An 18,739-nucleotide genomic window follows, 5' to 3' on the forward strand; every position below is an offset into this window, starting at 1 on the left:
CTAAACTAAAGGCACACTGCCCAGCATGCTTTAGGTGTTTCCATGCGTAATTATGATTTAAGGTGATGGCTGATTAACAGGTTTTACTGAACTGCAGTCATTTGAATTAGGTGTGTTAAAGCAGTAAAAACACTTAAACACACAGAGAGGTATGCCTTGAGAACCAGATTTGAAAAACACGGCACTACAAATTTAAAAAATAATTAATTTTTTATGAAATTTTGACGCATTTCTTTCTTCTTTTTTAAAACATTAATTTATCCAAAATATACAGGTAACCATAAGAAAAATCCTTAAGGCAAAAATAAAAATTATACAAGCTAATAGCTGAATAAGGTCACATAAATCTGCAACTCAAGAGTATATCACACTTTGACAGCAAAACTGTTAAAAGGCTTAAACGTCTAATTCTAAAACAGCAAAAAAAAAAAAAAACAAGAAAAAAAAAACAGAACATCGATTTTTAAAGACACAATATCTGCAAAACAATTATTGATCATTTTGTACCATAAAATTCTTGCTGGTGTTTCAACACCAGCTGTAAGTCTTAATCCCAGAAGGAAAAATGTGATTAGGCAATGCAAGTTTAAGAAAGCTGAAAATGTTGCTGCAATATTCCAAACTTAATGTGTTGCAATCAAGAAACCCTTTGTGTGTCATAATCCAACCACATTTCACACAGCTCCCGAAATAGATTCTCTGCTTTCCCCCTCCATCTGCTTTCATTCATGGTTTCTCCAGGATTTCTTCCCTTTCTTCCATAGCAGTGCACACATCCTGGTACTGGCTTTGTGTCTGGGAGCGTTCTATCTGATCATATGTGGTACAGCAATCTTCTAGATTCAGCCCCTGGTGTATGACATAATCATAAATTAATAAAAAAGAACAGTTACACAACCAAACAATGAAACCTGGTGAATAAATATGAAACTCTCTAATGATCCAAGATTTTAAAGAAAAGTATATTTCTATCTTTGTAGATACTCATCTTGACTACAGTGCCTTGAAAAATTATTAATAAATGTTTAAGTTTTGCACTACAGGCTAATGTGTTTTATTAGTGTTTTTCACAGAAAGCAGAGCAAGTGGCTAAGTGAAGTGTTTTATTCAGCACCCTTTTCTCTGATTCCTCTTCATAAAATGTTACAAGATATGTAAGGGACACAGAAAACATGTAAAAATGTTTTACTTTAGATATGAAACCCAATTGAACTTTTTGGTTTATATGATTAAAAACAATCTGAACACCAAACTGAACACATCCCCACCACTCTGAAACATGGTGATAAAAATGTAGTAGTTTTTTTTTTTTTGTTTTTTCTTTTTTCAAAAGGAACAGAATGTGTCAGAGGTGATGAGAAATTAAATCTTGTAAGAAAACTTGTTAGAAACTGCAAAGACTTCAAAGTTTCAGGACAGGAGTTTGTCCTCCAGCAAGACAACTTGTTTGAAAACAAAATGAAAAAAAAAAAAGAAAATAAAAAAACATTTTAAGCACTACAAGTACTTTTGCAAAGAAGTAATTATTTTCACCTGATATATGTTCTCCTCTTCTTGTTTCATTTTTTTCATCTCCAGTTTGCTTTGTTTCTTTGACTGTGAGGGGGAAACAGAAAAGAGGCTAATTAACAGTAAAAGCGTTTTGAAAAAAAACCCTGTTGAGAAATAAGTAACTGATTGAACACAGAGGAACGAAAACTACCTCTGTAATGTCAACAGATGACAAGAATTCGAGCAATCTGTGTAATGTGACTTTGAACTGACCTTGAACAGAAGCGAGGCGGAAGGAATAACCACACACAGCAGCAGCAAGACTCCTTCAGCTGTCAGGATCTTGTTTTTGGTGCTCTCACTGAGGTTTATTGTCTTCTCGATTGGCTCTAAACATGCAGAGAAAGCTTAAACCATCTTAACAGCTGGTGTATTAATAAGGTATCATTTTTCTTTTAATGGTACATGCAAATGCAAGAACAAGAGGAAAGCACTTCATTAATTTTAACTACAGCCAATATCATCAAACTCAATACGTCAAAGAGATTTGTTTCAAGGTTGTTTATGTAGCTGTTCTGTTCAGTATGAACTGGTGTACAATCTGTAGCTTTAGTGGGTCAGTTTGATAGTTTCTCTAGACTAATGCAGGTTGTCACATGTATAACATGAGCTTACAGATTTCAAGATCCATCTCTGTTCAGTTAAGTTAATATGTCAGTTGTTGCTATGTGTGGTGCACTAGACATTTTATTTATTACTATTTGTTAATGTTGAATGAATAATTAGCACTTGTAATAAGACTAGTCTCATGATGTAACCATCAACTTCACTACAATATGTTGAAATTCAGCAACTCACACGAATCTTGAACAGACTGAGGTTAACAGGATTTGGGGCTTATGAGGTGTAAGCAGTTCTTAGTGCTCACTTGACTCCACTTGCACACACACACACACACACACACACACACACACGCCTACACACACAGTGGCATTGCTGATTGGCTTGTCCTGCATTGTGCTCCCTCACTCCACCTCCCCACGCCCACATACTCACTGAAGACCTGCAAGTAGGTGCCATGCGTATAGACTGAAGTGTTGTTAAGCTGGCACTGGTAGATCCCAGTGTCCCACAGCTTGACAGTCTTCAGGGTTAAGAAACCACACTGTTTGCCATTTGAGTTGCTGTAATTTTGAAAAACCTCTTCAGATTGGTTCTGAAGAGGTTTAATTTGGCCAGATGGAAGGCGGTTCACCCAAATGACCTGGGTGGGTCCATTTTTGTAGCAGCATTCCAGTTCAGCTCTGTCAAATAACTTCACCCTCAAGAATGGTCTGTCTGGTTCTAACACAATTCCTTTATCAGAAGCAACACTACCTGTGGAAGAAGAGTAAAAAAAACTTTTAGTGACCCTATATCCTGCATGTTGTTTCTGGTCCTTTCAGTAAAAGACAAAGGACAATAAGAACTGCTTTTACTCTAAAAAAAGAATAAAAGCAGTTTTCTGTCTGTCAGAATTGTAGAATGGAATAATGTTTACAGTGATGGATAAAGTGTGATGAAATGTATAACACAAATTTGGTGTTAATTATCTAGAAAAGGCCTATAAAAATCGTACAGTTTTAGTTATGGAAGCCAAAATCATCAAACTCAATACGTCCCGCTTCCAGGACGTGTATATATATATATATATTCTAAATATTTTTTGAAAAGGAGAGAATGTGTTACTTCAGAGGACAAGTTACACCTACATTCAGAATATTAGCAGTCAAACATTACTAACCCAATCTATCACCATTTCCATTAAAAGTTATTTCTGAAGGGCCAGTCATTTACGAGCAGTGGCATAAGAGAAAAGATACACAACAAATAGTCATCACATTGAAAACTAAATCACTAAGAAGAAAATGTAAAACTATAAACTGGATCAAATAATACCCAAAATTTTAATTACTTATTGGCTTAGGGTGATCAAAAAAAAAGAAAGCTAAAGTTACTTGTGAGTACTATAACAATTAGACACCTTTGTGAAGCTCATTAAAAGTCCCATTGGTAAAAATTAACCTAAGTAAAAATTAAGAGCAGACATTTACAAGCCAAAACTTTAGCTTTATTAAGGTTTTTCATTCGCTATATGAATTTTGAGATTCTATGCTTTTGTATCTTTTTTGATCACAGTTCTCATCATCACCTTTATTTTTTTTCCTTTTGTCTGACATAAGTAAACCATTAGACTAAAACTGAGAACAGAAATGTTATCCTCACAGCAGAGCCATCTGTTCTGAGAGGAAATGTGGTTCACTGAAGCAGAACTAAAAATAGCTAAATATAAAGATATCATGTAGAAATAGGACTAAAATGCACACAACCTCCCCTTAAATCAAGAGTAAAAAGGAGAATATTAGAACATCTTAAATGTGTGTTTTATATATACTTTACATTTAAAACGATATCCAACCGAATCAAAATATGAAATATTCAATAATCTTCACAAATACTTCATGTGACTTACCCATCAAGCTGCAGAGGACAAAGAACAAAAATAATCCCATATTTTATTTTAAAAAATAAACATCAAACAATTTAAAAGGAACTACTTTCAGGTGAAAGTCTCAACTGTTCAATAGCTTCCCGTTTCAAATGAAACAGAGCAGCTTACTTGATAACCAACAGGATTCATGCTTGGATGAGTTTGGCCCATCCCACATTTGCATAAAGACTTAGTCTGTTCACTTTAAAATATGTACATATATAGAAGCATAGTTAAAAGTAACTTCTTGTTCAGTTCCAAGTTATAAGAATCAGAAGACACCAACTCTGTGAAAGTAGGAGTTTTGCTGATCTGGAGTACATAACATAACATAATGATAAGTTGGAAAGACATTAGCAAAGATCACCACTGTAGCTTTCCTTCACCACGGAAGAACTTCAAAACTTTGCAAACAAGTTTGTAAAGGGAGAAATTATTCACAAGTGGAAAACATTTAAGATAATTACCATCCAGCTGTGGATGTCCTAACTGATTCACCCCAAATGTAGACCAAACTCCTGCAAAGAAAATTATTTTCAAAAACAGGGTGTGTTTTGAACACTATATTCTGTTTTAAACAGCAGAGGATAGATTTGAATAGATTGACAACTTTTTCAGTTTCTTGAAATGTAAAACCCATAAATTAAAAAGCTATGTATATGACTAATAAACAGCATGTTGTTTAAGGAGCTCCTACCCACAGTTTTAAAATTATTAAATGTCTGCACAACAACCGAAGAAAATACCATTTCTGTTCAAATATTTTGAGGTAATTCAAATCTGGATTTAACTATAAAATAGGGGTTATTCTTCTCTCTTATCTGCTCACATGCACACTGATTTTACAGACTATTGCCAGTATTACCTATACAGAAGACTGTATAGGTAGATATTTGTTTGTGACAAACAAAACTGAATAAGTCAGACCAACAAACCTTAGAGAAGATGCAGAATGAGGAGAAGATAAAAGCAGACATGTGCTACAATCTTTGCTTAGCTTTGTTTCACTCTTAAGGTGAGCTGAGTGGAGCCGACACTCTGCATCTGTTTCATCTGTGTGATATTTTAGCATTTTCAGCATTAAAGCCTTGTTTTATGCTGAACCAAATCTCATTATTTCTGAAGGTTCTCTGAAGGTTTTTTTTATTTTATTTTATTTTTTTGTGAGGTCCCGGAACTGATAAACAGACCTGGGTGTTGCACAGAAGAAAAAAAAATTGCAGCACAATAGCAACACATTTTTCATTTTATTTCCCCAGTTTATTTTTAAAAAACAAAACATAAAAAAAACCAAACACAAACGTACCACAATTTTCCTTAGGTGTACATCTTTTAAGAGCCTCTTACAGCATAAAAATCAATACCAAATACACAATATAGTTCTCGATTATTCATTTTGTTTTCTTATAAGATCAATAAGCTGAAAGAAGGAGCAGTGTGTTTGTTTAATGAGAGCTCTGGCTGGCTGAGTGGGCTCAAGTCATAAGGATTTAATGGAGTTTGAAAGAAAAGGGGAAGAAGTCGGAACCTAAAACATAATTACCATAAATATGAATTAACATTCTGGGATGTTGATTAGAACATTACAGAATGTACTAATTAACATTCTGGCATGATATCTTACTTCTTATTAATCATTTAATTAGTTTTTTTTACTTACAAGCCCTTTAAGAAGCAAACAAATCAATGGACAGAAGAAGGCACCACTATATAAACACACTTTACACATGGCATGTAGAAAAAATGAGAAAAGGCATCAAAGAAAGGGAGAAACAGGGAGAAATGTCTGTAATGGTTGCCAGCCAATGAAGCCTGGAGGCATCACGAGTGCTTTCTGAGTTTTGCAATTTGATAACGAGAGTTATTGAAGTCAAAAGTCACACTTTTAAATGTTAACAGAATTTGTTATGGTTAGATTATTTGCTAAATTCATTGGTGCATTCACTGGTTGAGACATTCCTCCCTGTTTTACAGAATCAGGAAATGCATAGCACAACATTACAAGAGTTTCTATAAAAAGCAATGAAAAAAAATGAAATAACATCCCCAACCTATTTGTAAGTACATTAATGGAAACTCCTGGTAAAACTATGCAGTTGGGCAAAGGTAAATATACTATGAAGACAGGTAAGAAAGTGTCTTCAGACTATCTTTTACTGCATACAGTTTAAAGAGGAAGACATGAGGGAAAAATGGAGGTATAGTTAAAAAAAACAAACAGGATTCTGGTTCTTGTGGCACTCAAGTGACTAAAAGGTGTAAATATATTGAGGTTCAGTAGGTTCAGAAGGTAGGTTCTGTTGTGGCAACAATGAGAATGCATATCAGGAAGTGATCATGATGACAGTGTGACATTGGAATGAGACAACAGCTTTCTTTCCTTCAAATCCTGAAAGTGTCATTTGTTACATTGTCTAGTTTTAAGTATGTTCTAGCCTTCTTTCTCTGCAGGTCCCATACAAACAGTTTGGTAGCAAATTCTTTAACAGTGCTTGGCCTCTTGCAGCTAGATTTCTTATGCACCTGGTCACCTGAATGATTGTTAGATGGTTAACGTCACTATGGCATAAGCAGAGACCTGCAAATACTGCTGCAATTTGGTCATAAAGCTTTAACAGGTCCTAATAATATTTACCAGTACATTCATTTAAATCACCTATTTTTTTATTTTTTTATTGAAAAAACACTTTTTCCACTCTTAAATGTGCTTTATGTCATGTCTTTGGTCCTGTGTGCACAGTCTCAATCATGCCACTACTTAGGAATTATACTACAACAATTACAATTACAATCAACTGCTGAGTAAAATACAAAGGCAGGAAAAGCGTTGATACAAATATTGCTAGTTGGGACTTTATAATGAATAATATACGCATCGAATGTTATATAATACAAATCTTAACCCCAACTGAAGCATGTTTCAAATCAGAAGTTGCAAACTCTGGATGCTGCAGAAACGGTGCGTTTATGAACAAGTCTGAAGTTCTGGGTGCGTTTTAGGTACAGTTAGGAGTTCAAATTTCATCAGCACAAATCCTAAACTCAGGTTCTCTCCACGGTCCTCTTCATGACCTTCTATCAAACTATCCAAAGCCAAAAACATCAAGAAACTCCAAACATTCTTCTCAGGCCTATGTGTTTTCACTCTTTCCACCTTTGATGTGCATTACATATCCCAGAATTCCTCCTGCAGCCTTGTCCAACCTTTGCACGCCGCTCTTGCCTCAACCTGGCCCAGTGTTGTAACAGTATCAGTAAGATGAGGCAACTCGCTGACCTAAAAAATCCTCAGAGGAATAAATAAAAGCAGTACATACAAACACGTCTCCATTATCAACAGCATGATTGCCTATAGTGCCGCTATTCATAAATGTTTTACTGAGAATAACAGAAAGGAAATTCCAAATAAACACGTTCTCAAACCCGGTAACACACATACACACACTTTCTTGCATGCATCCTTCCGATACAGAGGGCTGCTCACATAAAGCCCAACAGATGAGAAACGCATACTGAAACAGAGTTTAAATAAGAAATTTTGTGGTTACAGTGTGTTTTTAACTCGTCTTGATCAGGAAAAAAGTGCATCTATGTTGTACTTTGGCATAAACTAGAAATAATACATACCAGCAGTTTTTTTTTTTGTTTTTTTTTATAATCCTTCTAATGCTACATTACCCTTTGAGGGTTTGTTTTTCCTATACATTACTATTTTTGGCATTACTGTCAATTATGTTCCAGCATACATGTCTTGGGTGTGCATATGTGTGTTACAGCAGAAAGAAAAGACTACATTTCATTAGGCAGCATGTCTCTCACACCAAAATATTGCTTCATTACTTTTGGCACCTCTCTGCAAAAACAACCTCCCACTCAAAAGCAGGATATCTCCTTTCTTTTTTTTTCTTCCATTCCATATCTTTGTTTCAAACATGCATCCAAACAGACAAACGCATGCACACACACATACACATACACCTTCCACACTCCATCACCGAGCACAAAGCCATTACACTCCTCTGGCAGACGGAAAACTTCCTGCTTTGGCAGCAAACAGCTCTGATGCAAAGATATAATAGTGACAGCTTGGATCCAGGCAAGAAGTTTGTTTGGGGGCGGAGGGGAGTTCCAGGGAAGCCTCTGAAAGTCATGTTGTTCTGAACCAGAGCCAGAAGAAAACCTGAACAGAAGGACATATGAAAGAAAGTGTAACATATATTATATAGTTGAAGAAACAGATCAGTGGATTTTGAAATCAATGTATCTTTAAAAACTAGTTGTGTTTGACTTATATTTCATGTTTTGACATTATTACTGTTATCTTGTCATGATCAAAAACAATAAAACAGCGTCATTTGTTTATTTTCTGAACTGATGCTAGAAATGAACACAAAGTTTCAGTTTTTCCAGAAAAGAAGAATCATTTTTTGTTCCAGAGGTCTAAAAACTAAAATTCTCTTTTTGACAACACTTTCACATAAAAGAGAGAAATTTGCAGTTAAGCATTTATTATTTTGAAGCAAAAGCTTGCAATCTTAGAAAAGTACCACCGGCGTAAAATACATTCATGTTTTTCCCCCCCCAAAAAGCAGATTTGATAGTCTTATTCTCACAATAAAACATACATAATAACACCCAAGGGTAAAACAAACTAATTTACCAAATTCAGGGATCTAGTTTGTTGTTCTCACCTTGTCACCAGCAGGTGGCAAAGTGGCATCTTATTGGAAGTTGGCGCCTTCCAGCGAGAACTCAGAAAGGACCTCGCTCAGCTTGTGATGCTCCTCTTCCATAGCCTGAAACACAGAAAATCAATATCATCTCAAGAATTGAGAACAAACTCACTTACAGACACACGCAATTCAGCCTCCTCCTCTTAACATCCACCTTTTGTCTCTCTCACTGCTTCCCTGACACATCCCATTGCATGAGCCGGACATAATGGCCATTTTTAGACAAGTCCAATTTTACAAGGCAATTTTCAGCAAAGCAGTAACAGCAGTGGTTAAATGGTTTTCTATTCTCCAGTTTCTCTTTGCAACCATTTGGCCCTATTTTGTCCACTGCTCGCTCCTTACTTAAGTTATTGTCACTGAAATGGCCATCTTTGCTGTTCCTTTCCACTCGGCTTCAATCTTTTCTCCTCTCACATCTTAATCTGCCTCTGTCATACAATCTGCTCACCTCCTGAGACTCCCATTCATCTCCCTCCTTATTCACCTGTAGTCTCTGTATCATTTGCTGCAGGCTGTCCAGCCTTCTGCTTACTTCGTCCCTTCTCTCCTGGGACAAGACCAGAGGGGCACTGATACTCCCATCTTCATCTTCTTGTTTTGCTCCATCTTCCTTCTTAGAGGGACTGGTGTTCACCTGCATGTATCCGCTCTCTGTAGATTCGCTTTCTACTGTTAATGAAGATAGCTCAGGTTAAAGATGGCAGCTCACAGTTGAATCATTTTGGCAGTAAAATGTCTTTGAATCTTTAACCTGTTGGCTGAAGGACCTCTGTTTCATCAGAAGGCTTCTCTGGTTGCTCCTCTTTATGTTCTTCATGCTGCGTGTCCTCTGACAGACTGATGCTGCCGATCAGCAATCTTTTAAGTGACATTACTAGCAGAGAAGACAAAGCATAATTCAGCAGTTTGATGAGTATTGGAAAGCTAATTTTGGAAGGCAGGAACAAAACAACAAAGTAGTATGAGTGAGATGACTGATCACCTTCATTCAAAGCACTGTCAGCCAACTTCTCCTGGTTCCTGCTGGAATGATCCAGCACCTGAAAGAGGCCCCTGTCAGTCAACATCTCTATCAGCTTGACCCTTGGATGAACAGCGTTGTCATCTGTCACACTGTCCCTTTCTTGGTCTGTAGATGGACACAGAGATCAGCTTTGGCCTTAGAGAAATCTAATAAAGGTACATTTTTACTAATCCTGTATATTGAGATGCTCTGATGTGGCCTTACCACTGCTGCCTCTTAAACCTCCATTCTCAGATGGATTCAATGGGACATTCAGCCTGTTAGAAAGAAAAGAAAAAGGGGTAAGTCTTTTTTTTATTATTCCGCTTTAGTTTTTGAACATTTTGTAACATAATAACCCCAATCTTTAATGCACTTGTCTGAAAGCTTTTACTATAAATTATGTCAAACTAATTTGGACTAAACCTTCCAGAGTTGTCGGCCCTTAACCTCATGCTAAAGCATAAAATACTGAAGTTATGCGATATGTTTATGGGAAATATGTCTACAATAGGAAAATTTATACCCAGTCTTTAAAGACAAACAAACAAAAAAAATAGAATATGGACACAAAGAGAGAGAGGGCAAAAGCAGAAAGGTTTGACTCTGCTGGGCTGATGACACTTTTCCAATTTCCATCCATAAAAAAATGCATTAAACTTTCTAACAATTGTGAACTACTTTGAATCTTAAATCACATAAAATGCAAAAAAATGGAATGAAGTTTGTGGTTCTGCAAAGGGAAAATGTGAAAGTGTTTTTGTTTTTCAAAACAAAAGCACATACGTGGTGGGACTGAGAGGAGTTATCCCAACTCCAGGAGGAATATGTAACCGCATGGATGATCCACTCTTCTTCAGAACGTCAACCGTTGACTTTATTATATCATGCCAACTACAAAACAAACAAGCTAATGAGTTCCTCATCTTTAGATTGAACACTTTTACTCTGACAGTAAGCTTTAATACTCACGTTTTCATTTCTGCAACAGACTGAGCCACCAGCTCATAGATCTGAGCACCACTTTCCCAAGTGAATATCACATAAAAAGCCTTCCGATCTGACAGAATAAGAAATAAAAACAAAAATTAAGCAATTTTAAGATGTACTGGAAGGCTCTTTACTTATTTGCTACAAAAACTAACCTGTTGCCACTTCACGGAGGAAAACAGAGTCAAGCTTTATAATTGGGCTCAGCATCTGCTTGCCCTCCTGTGCAGTGTTACTTTTACTCTGGCATTTTAGCAACATCTTGTCCTCCTGCTTCTGTGCAAGAACCATCATATCGTCCAGCAGCAAGCAATGCACATCTAAGAAAAAGAAATGTTTTCAGGTTCACAAAATTTGTTCTCTACACTGTGTTCTTGGATAGTTTATAATAGCTCTTTTTATTACTCACTGCAGTATTTTACTGATTCAAACCATTTGAAGCAAGTAGATGATTTTAGTCTATCAAGTGGTTTATTATTTTTACACAGAGGTTTACACCACTAATTTAAACTAATATGAAAGAGGAAGTCCATCTCCACCAGGTGCAATTCAGCTGTGTTACCCATCATTGCAATTTAAATGTGCAAATATCAAAAAGGGAAATGAAAACATTACATTAAACATCAGAAAGGCTTAGAATATAACAGTTTCCCTTTGGAGCACAGCACACTTGAGTTATCAAAAGTTTTGTTCCAATACATAGTAGTATATTAAATAATAGTTCAGCCAAATGCTTAATTTATAACCTTTAGTGTTTCTTTGTATTAAATATGTGAATTTATTTACCAATAGCCTTCTCTTTGGTGACTCTCCAGACCAGCGGACCTTCAAAAAGCATCTTCCTCTGAGTCAAGTCAATGCTCTAAAACGTACAAAGGAAAGTGTTGAGAAAACCCAAGATAATAAGAACAAAAGAACAATACCTTAAAAACTAGCTTTTTTTTTTTTTTTGTAAAGTAGACTACCTTATATTCAGTATAAAGTTCAACACTGGCTTTCAGCCCCGATGTGTCCAGTTTTTTCTGGTACTCCTTTAGAGTCTGGGAGCAAAGACAGACAGAGATCAGATTTCTGTTTGATAAGTCAACATGGAAGCAATAGGAGTCTAACAAACAGAGGCCTTCAGAAAAGTCCAACAGTTGCTTGGTAACAACAGTTTGTTGAGTGATGCATTATGGGGTTCTTACCAACATGTTCCCCATTGTTTTGACCTCTTCATTGACATGGTTGAGGATCTTTCTGCAGCACTCTGCGCTTTGCTGGATTGACTCCTTCTCCTCTTTTTCCTCTGCAGAAACAGGGAGAAAACAGAGCTGAAGTCAACTTTTACAAAACAAAGCAAATGACAAACTTCAGTCAGAACAGCGAAATCTGCAAACATTAAACAGTTAGGCTCAGTACTAATAAAATAGTTATGTTGCTATTTAAATGATTATTTACTCAGTGGAATGAAATAAATCCCTTGTGCTTAAATTAACAGAAAAGTGAAACTAACTGATTTATTTGAAAAACAGTAATTTTCTAAATGAGCATAAATAATTAAAATATTCGCACCTTGTCATAAATAATACAGCACAATTAACTATGTCTTTTAACAACACTTGATGTTTTGCAAAGCAAAGCTTATTAATCCCTGTACTAAACAGTTTTTAAGTTAGAACTTTCTCAAAGCTCTAATCTTTGTAATAGAGCTTTGTAATAAAAATGTCTGCCATAAATTTAAATGACCAAGTTCTGTATTTCAAATCCGAACTACTTTTAGAGAAACTTGAATGACAGCTGAGTTTAATACAAGAGGTAGAAATGATAAGGTAATGGCACACAAACACAAACCTGTGTTCTTTGCAATGTTTTCCAGCAACAGTGGATACTTTGTTAGCCTCTGCATTTCTGTAGGAATAATGTCTTTGAGTTGCAGTCTGCGGCACTGGGGTTTACTCTCTGCCTCCTGAGGTTCAAGCACACACAAACACGGTCAGACGAATGCCACTTACAGCTGAAACCAGAAATTTACATATACATAAAAAAAAATTTCCCCCACTCTTCAACATTAAACCAGTCTAAACTTTCCCGTATTTTTGCCCAGTTAGGATTACCAAAATGTCTCTGTTTGCTAAATACCAGACTATTGGCATCACACAACTTGATTGTGGAACCAAAGGGGCGTGGCCTACAAGGTCAAATGTTAACTTGTGCAACATGGGTAAAATAAACATGAAGGATCCCCACATACTGTATCTGCTGTGGTCTAAATGCACTCAGGGTTTTAAATATAAGCAGATTTGTTATGTGATGTCATCAGCGTGTTATCTGCATCAGACTGTTGACGATTTTACAAGATTACACGGACCTTTGCTTTGGTTTATATCACTACGTCAGATTTGTCCTTCAAATATAACAGGCTGCTCTGTTGTGTGAGATCATGGGAGAAATCATTATTTAATCATAATGTTGACTTTATCTATATTTATTGACACTCATGGAACAAACAGTGGAGAAAAGAGAAAAAAAATAGATTACACAGTGAGCTTTAGGAGTTCAATGAAATAAAAATTCATTTCAATTTATCAATATCACAAGAATTACAATTCTTATCATGACAGACATCTGTCATAGTAATGAAAAAGATTAATTAAACACCAATAGGTCATGTGTTTAGAAGACAATTGTGACATAAATAAGTCTTGATTTATCCTTTGAAAGTGACCAAGCGTGCAACTTTCATCTGTTCAAACTATTATAAGCAAATATAAACACCATGTGAATGTTGAGCCTGTAGAGAGGCAGAACATTCAGGCTGCCTACTGATCGCTGGAACCCTGGGTCAATGTGTCCAGATCAAAAATAAAAGACTTTGTAAAACTGCTCGCCAAAGCTGAAAAGAAAAGATTATCATCCCCAGTAAGACGAGTCCTCTCAACATTGGCTGAAGAAATCATTAACTAAAAGATCCGTGTAAAATACAAGACTAAAGTTTCCAAATGTCCTTACAGATAAAGAAAATTTGTCCAGCGATTTCAAAGCTCATCATCTTCAGCTTTGATGAGACTAAAGCTGAAGAGTTTGGCCATACTACCCGTTTTTATGCTTAGAAGTAAAATAAGAAAACCTCGAAAAGGTTCACGAAACCAATCTCCCACTGTGAAGCACGGCGGTGGTGGCATCATGCTGTTCTGACATATTTACAAAAAAAGACATAATGAGAAAAGAAGATTATGTGGAAATACTCAAAACTTTCCCAGACATCCGTCAAGCGTGGGGACTAATGGGTTTTTCCAAATGGAGGACTCCAACCATTTTGATAAATCAATTGCAAAGTGGCTTACGATCAACAAAGTCAAAGTTTTATAGTGGTCATCACAAATTTATGACCTCTCCCCATAGAAAATCTCTAGACAGGTCTGACAAGGTATGTTTGCCATGCATGTTTCTTTGACATGTGAGTCAAAGAAATTACACGCAAATCTATTACATTTTGAGTAATTTATTTCTGAGTCATTGCGATACCTGTATAAAAGAGTTAAAGCGAGCATCTTTCTTCTGTCTTTGCTTGATCTGGTCCAGAGCATAGGTCTGGTAACTGCAGAATCTGGCTGTCAGTTTCTGAAACCATTCTCCTTCAGTGCCACCAAACTGAAAAACAAACATGTAAACATGCGTCATGCAGAGTGAAACTGAATAAATTAGAGAAATAATGGCAGAAATCAATAAATATAGAAAGGCAGGATTCATTTACCCTGTTGAGCAATGTGTGGCTGATGTTTTTAACAATGTAGTTGTCACTGAAACGCAGCTTCTTCAGGCTTTCATAGAAGGTATCTAGAAGAGGAGACGGAAGCAGCATAGACTTGCAGTCACCAGAACATCTCTTTCATACTTCATTCCCAGCTGTTAAACCAGAAATAAACCATGTCAGCGTTTACAACAACACTCACAGTGCATGTCAATGATTTCCTCGAGGCTTGGGAAAATGGTCTCAAGGTCCAGCGCAGAAAGGATTTCCTCCCTCTCCAGCGGCTTGGCAAACACCCACTGAAGGACACTCAGCATTCTCACGTGGGCATGCTCTGTGGCAAATAACTCTAAGATGGAAATCAGGATGTGCAGAATGAGTAACATAAAACAGAGGCACGTGAAATTGTTTTCTTTCTTTATATCCCACTTTGCTGAATTTTACCGTTTATGACTTCCTGCCTCTTGGTCTCCTTCTTGCTGAGGTTCTTTAAGGTTTCAGAAGACGCCAGCACCCTCCAGCTGGGCGGGTCCTGCTCCAACTCCTGCAAGCGGGGGTCAATCTCCTCCAACTGTGGGTACGGGCTTGTTGGGGCCTGGCCAGCCAAGTCAGCAGGGAAAGCTGGTCCATCCAAACTAACACAGAAAAGACGCATTAGCTTACAGCTGCTATACCTTAACCAGATACAATCCAGGCAGTCTTTACAGTGCCCTCTACAGTTTATTCCACTCCTGGTAAAGTTTAGTAGCAAACGTTTTATTATAATAGCGCAACATCATGCTAAAAAAACTAGGAATAAGACATAAGTAAATTTAGCACCATATTCTCAAAATCTTTACAAGCAACTTTATAAATCTTACTCTCCTAAATATCTTAAGGTGCAACAACAAACCCTTGAAGGCAGATGTTGATGCTAGCTGCACAGGGAACCAGGGGCAATATTGCTTTTATTCAGGCAGAAGTCCAGACACCACCTTAAGACCTTGAAAGAGCTTATTGCTTCCAGAGCCCATTGCCACAACACTTGACCTGGACTTGGTTTTAACATTTGACTCAAAAAGCAAATACTGGTTTTGGAATTCCCATTCCCATTCCCATTCCCATGGGAGATTAAACTTAGGATGTTCATGAGCAAAGGAAATAATGAGCACTCTTTACTATCGTCATTCTGGCCAATCAAAACTTACCAAACAGGATGGCCAAGACCCAAATATCCAAATATTAACCAAGAGAAGTGGTGAGTTGAAGTCAATAGGATGAAAAAAAAGAGCACAAATTTAATATAATGTTTATTTTAAGATGATACCACTGCTGAGGTGAAGTCCAGTTCTTGGTTCTGTCTCACTTCAGTGCAACCTCTCCAATATCTGTTAATAAATCCCAGGTTGAAGTGGTTTCCATAATACTACAGTTTCAGTTTTAAAATATTCAGGTATTTCAGTGATGTGTAAAAGGGCAAGTTTAGGCCTGTAGTCATTTTTTGAAGGGTTTTCCTGAATTATGAAAATTAATGCACATCTGTCTCTCTTGAATAACTGCTTGCTTTTCTCATTAGAAAAGTGATTGAAAGAGACGACACTTCAGGACATATTACACCCTGGAGAAACTGGGACTGACAAATTACAAATTAAAAGTTCCTAGGTAAATTTTTAACAATAAAAAGTTGTATTTATCCAGTTGGTTGTTCCTAATCATCATCAGTAAAATTGTAGAAGGCACTGCAAAATATGCACAATGGATTTCCTGTAACACACAGGTGTTTCTATTGGGAAAGAAATTGAGCTTTGGTATTTATGAGCAGCAGTATTTATGATACTGCAAAAAAAAAAAATAAATAAAAAAATCTTATCAAAGTGAAACAGATGTTTACAAAATAATAGCGGTTCAAGAAGATCCTCCCGCTTCAGGTCATCTTTTTTTTTTGTTGCATCTTTGAGTGCAATCAATTCATTTGGATGAATCTCAATCAGTCAATTATACTTTATTCTTTCATTCTAAACAGCTGGCCCAGGGATGACTTGGGCCAACACCGGCCATCTGGCCCAGGGATCAAGTGATCTCAGATCATTTCAAATTGAACCACAAATTCTTGACCGGATTGAGATCAGGGCTTTAACTTGAGCACTAAAATATTCACCTTATCAGTTTTGAACAATTTCTAAGTAGCTTTTGCTGCATGATAGAGATTGCAAATGGATAGATGGATTCAGGAGTCCGACTATCTTATATCTTTTCTTCCATTCATGTTTCCCTCTGTGTCTATGAGCCCTCCAGGGAACGTTACTAAAGAGCATTCCCAGATCATGATAGCGCTAACAATATTGTTCACAAGGCAAATTAACCCGTGTCAGACTCCTCCCATTTGACCAAAATGGATTTAACTAAACTCCATAAGAAGTGCAATGAGTTAGAAATTGCTCTTCGTATCAATCCCATGACTTTTACTTTCAGCTGTCTTTTCTATGGCTTGCTTCTTGTGTTCGTCATCATTTCACTTTGACATGATTTTTTCATCAGAGGACATATGTAGAACATGATGTTGCTTATAAAAGCAACATAAAGTTAGTGAAAGAATGAGTTTACCATTTGCAAATCTATAAATAATCTACTACTGTATCAATGTAAAAAGTCCAAAAACGTAGACATTAATATCTTCCTTTTAAATCTCTATTCCAAACTGGTAGCTCTAGTGATTGTGTTTGACATCCTGTCTGTCCCTGCTGTGAGCTTCACCAGCCGGAGAGGCTTCAATAAAACAGGGACTGCCCATCTTACGGATGGAGGAGCTGCGGGGACAGCGGGGCGGAAGTTGTTGCAGAAGATGGAGGCTGCAGGTCCACGTCGCTACGGGACCGAGACTGTTTACGAGAAGAGCCACGCCGCCGAGAAGAGTGCCGGTCCACACGGGCGCTCTCGCTGCGTCCTACTTTCCTGCTTTATGGAGGGAAGGTAGGAGAGGACGAGGGGGACAAGATGACGAGAGTGAAACGAAACAGGGACAGGATGAAGATGTGGGAGGAAAAGAGAGAAAAAGAAACATACAGATCCAAAAGACAGTAGAAAAAATGAAAATTACAGAGAAGTGTAAGGATGGAGTTAAATTTTGAGTTAATTATCAGAATAGAGAGAATAATGGATGACTGAAATTAATTAAAGTTTAGCAGATAAAAAAAGAAAAAACTAACAAAGACAAATATTGACTGAAAAGTAAATATGCATGACATGCCATGCATATATTAGTATGACAAAAAACACTGAATTTGTTTTTTGACATCATAGCATCTGAATGCCACGCAGCAAGTATCTTTGCCATGCATTGCCTCTATAATTAATTTAGTTTTATCTCTCCAGTTTCAAATAAAGCAGATATTTACAATCCAGCTGTTCTCCATAATCTAGCTAATCTGGTCGCATCAGTTTTTACATACTTAGCCAGTTTGTGTTGCATCGTAACAGGAACACAAAACTCAGTGTAAAGTGTGTTTGCTTATGAGAATTACACTCTCTGTCTGCATCATATGTGAACAGATATTGGGGCCTGAAGCGTGTCTCTGCTGTTTTCTCTGCTGACACCCACCTTGGCTTCCGTCTGCAAAAACACGGAACATCACACTGTTACACACTCCTCTTCGCCCTTCACACAGCTGACTTCAACCACAGTCACAACCAGAACATGCATGTGCGCACACCCCGACATGAGTGACACCCTGGAGATGTTACTGAACCACTGTCCGAACTGCATGTCAGGCACGATGCTAAAAGCTCCTGGCAACAACATGGAATCACACAAGACGCAAGCAGAAATGTAGGGCTGGTCCTGATTTTGACACACGGAAACACCTTAGGAAGCACATTGACTAAGCAGCTAAAATACGACTAAAGCTTGACTGAAGGTCGAAACTTCATTTACGGCTGAAAAGCTGCACCTTGGAAAGCAAATATTTGTTGTAATCAATATTCAAACTGTATTCATTACAAACTGATCAGCATTGTGAATATGTGCCTGATTCCAATTAAAAAAAAGGTTGTAACAACTTTGCAACTGAGGCCAATAAAAACTGCGATGAAGCTCTGATGTTAAAATGAGAAGAAACACACAGAAACAAAAGGAACAGAGATAGCAGAAAAGGAAAACACATGCCATTGTGAGGAAGATGAATGAAGAAGGATAAAAGGGAGAGGGAAGGCAAGGGGGTTGAGTCCACGTTCACCTCGGTGAGGGTCCGTCTCAAAACTGCAGGCTCTGTTAGCTAGCG

The 18,739-nt window shown here is 37.1% G+C and overlaps 2 protein-coding genes across 14 annotated transcripts in view; both read right to left on the minus strand.

Moving 5' to 3' along the window:
- Positions 1 to 717: 717 nt before the first annotated feature.
- On the minus strand, positions 718 to 4,144 carry cd79a (CD79a molecule, immunoglobulin-associated alpha). The gene is made up of 5 exons (XM_044116426.1): positions 4,004 to 4,144; positions 2,548 to 2,868; positions 1,765 to 1,880; positions 1,534 to 1,596; positions 718 to 849 (listed from the first exon to the last, which is right to left on the minus strand). Exons 1-5 carry the CDS (start codon positions 4,041 to 4,043, stop codon positions 727 to 729), a joined length of 663 nt encoding a protein of 220 aa, XP_043972361.1. The 5' UTR covers positions 4,044 to 4,144; the 3' UTR covers positions 718 to 726.
- Positions 4,145 to 5,251: 1,107 nt separating this feature from the next.
- Positions 5,252 to 18,739, minus strand: part of arhgef1b (Rho guanine nucleotide exchange factor (GEF) 1b) — a 46,413-nt gene continuing 32,925 nt past the window's right edge. For 6 of the 13 annotated variants that reach the window (XM_044116369.1, XM_044116365.1, XM_044116368.1 and 3 more), the window contains 19 exons: positions 18,061 to 18,072; positions 17,259 to 17,417; positions 14,928 to 15,118; positions 14,686 to 14,832; positions 14,487 to 14,569; positions 14,258 to 14,383; positions 12,584 to 12,698; positions 11,938 to 12,038; positions 11,716 to 11,790; positions 11,537 to 11,612; positions 10,906 to 11,070; positions 10,733 to 10,820; positions 10,547 to 10,654; positions 9,986 to 10,038; positions 9,740 to 9,886; positions 9,509 to 9,631; positions 9,242 to 9,426; positions 8,713 to 8,817; positions 5,252 to 8,201 (listed from right to left, as the gene is read on the minus strand). In XM_044116369.1, coding sequence (XP_043972304.1) covers positions 8,743 to 8,817; positions 9,242 to 9,426; positions 9,509 to 9,631; positions 9,740 to 9,886; positions 9,986 to 10,038; positions 10,547 to 10,654; positions 10,733 to 10,820; positions 10,906 to 11,070; positions 11,537 to 11,612; positions 11,716 to 11,790; positions 11,938 to 12,038; positions 12,584 to 12,698; positions 14,258 to 14,383; positions 14,487 to 14,569; positions 14,686 to 14,832; positions 14,928 to 15,118; positions 17,259 to 17,417; positions 18,061 to 18,072 — 2,029 coding nt within the window. In that variant the 3' untranslated portion in view covers positions 5,252 to 8,201; positions 8,713 to 8,742. Of the gene's footprint in view, positions 8,202 to 8,681; positions 8,818 to 9,241; positions 9,427 to 9,508; positions 9,632 to 9,739; positions 9,887 to 9,985; positions 10,039 to 10,546; positions 10,655 to 10,732; positions 10,821 to 10,905; positions 11,071 to 11,536; positions 11,613 to 11,715; positions 11,791 to 11,937; positions 12,039 to 12,583; positions 12,699 to 14,257; positions 14,384 to 14,486; positions 14,570 to 14,685; positions 14,833 to 14,927; positions 15,119 to 17,258; positions 17,418 to 18,060; positions 18,073 to 18,739 lie in introns of all 13 variants that reach the window. The other 7 variants (XM_044116371.1, XM_044116374.1, XM_044116372.1 and 4 more) reach the window with 5 other exon arrangements.

The sequence above is a fragment of the Gambusia affinis genome, linkage group LG05 (assembly GCF_019740435.1).
Source record: "Gambusia affinis linkage group LG05, SWU_Gaff_1.0, whole genome shotgun sequence".
NCBI lineage: Eukaryota > Metazoa > Chordata > Actinopteri > Cyprinodontiformes > Poeciliidae > Gambusia > Gambusia affinis.

Coding starts and splice junctions, on each gene's coding strand:
- cd79a (XM_044116426.1), bottom strand. CDS start 4,043: ATGGGATTATTTTTGTTCTTTGTCCTCTGCAGCTTGATGG. Junction 1,597..1,764: donor CCGCCTCGCTTCTGTTCAAG/GTCAGTTCAAAG, acceptor TCCCCCTCACAG/TCAAAGAAACAAAGCAAACT. Junction 850..1,533: donor AAGAGGAGAACATATATCAG/GTGAAAATAATT, acceptor GTCATACACCAG/GGGCTGAATCTAGAAGATTG.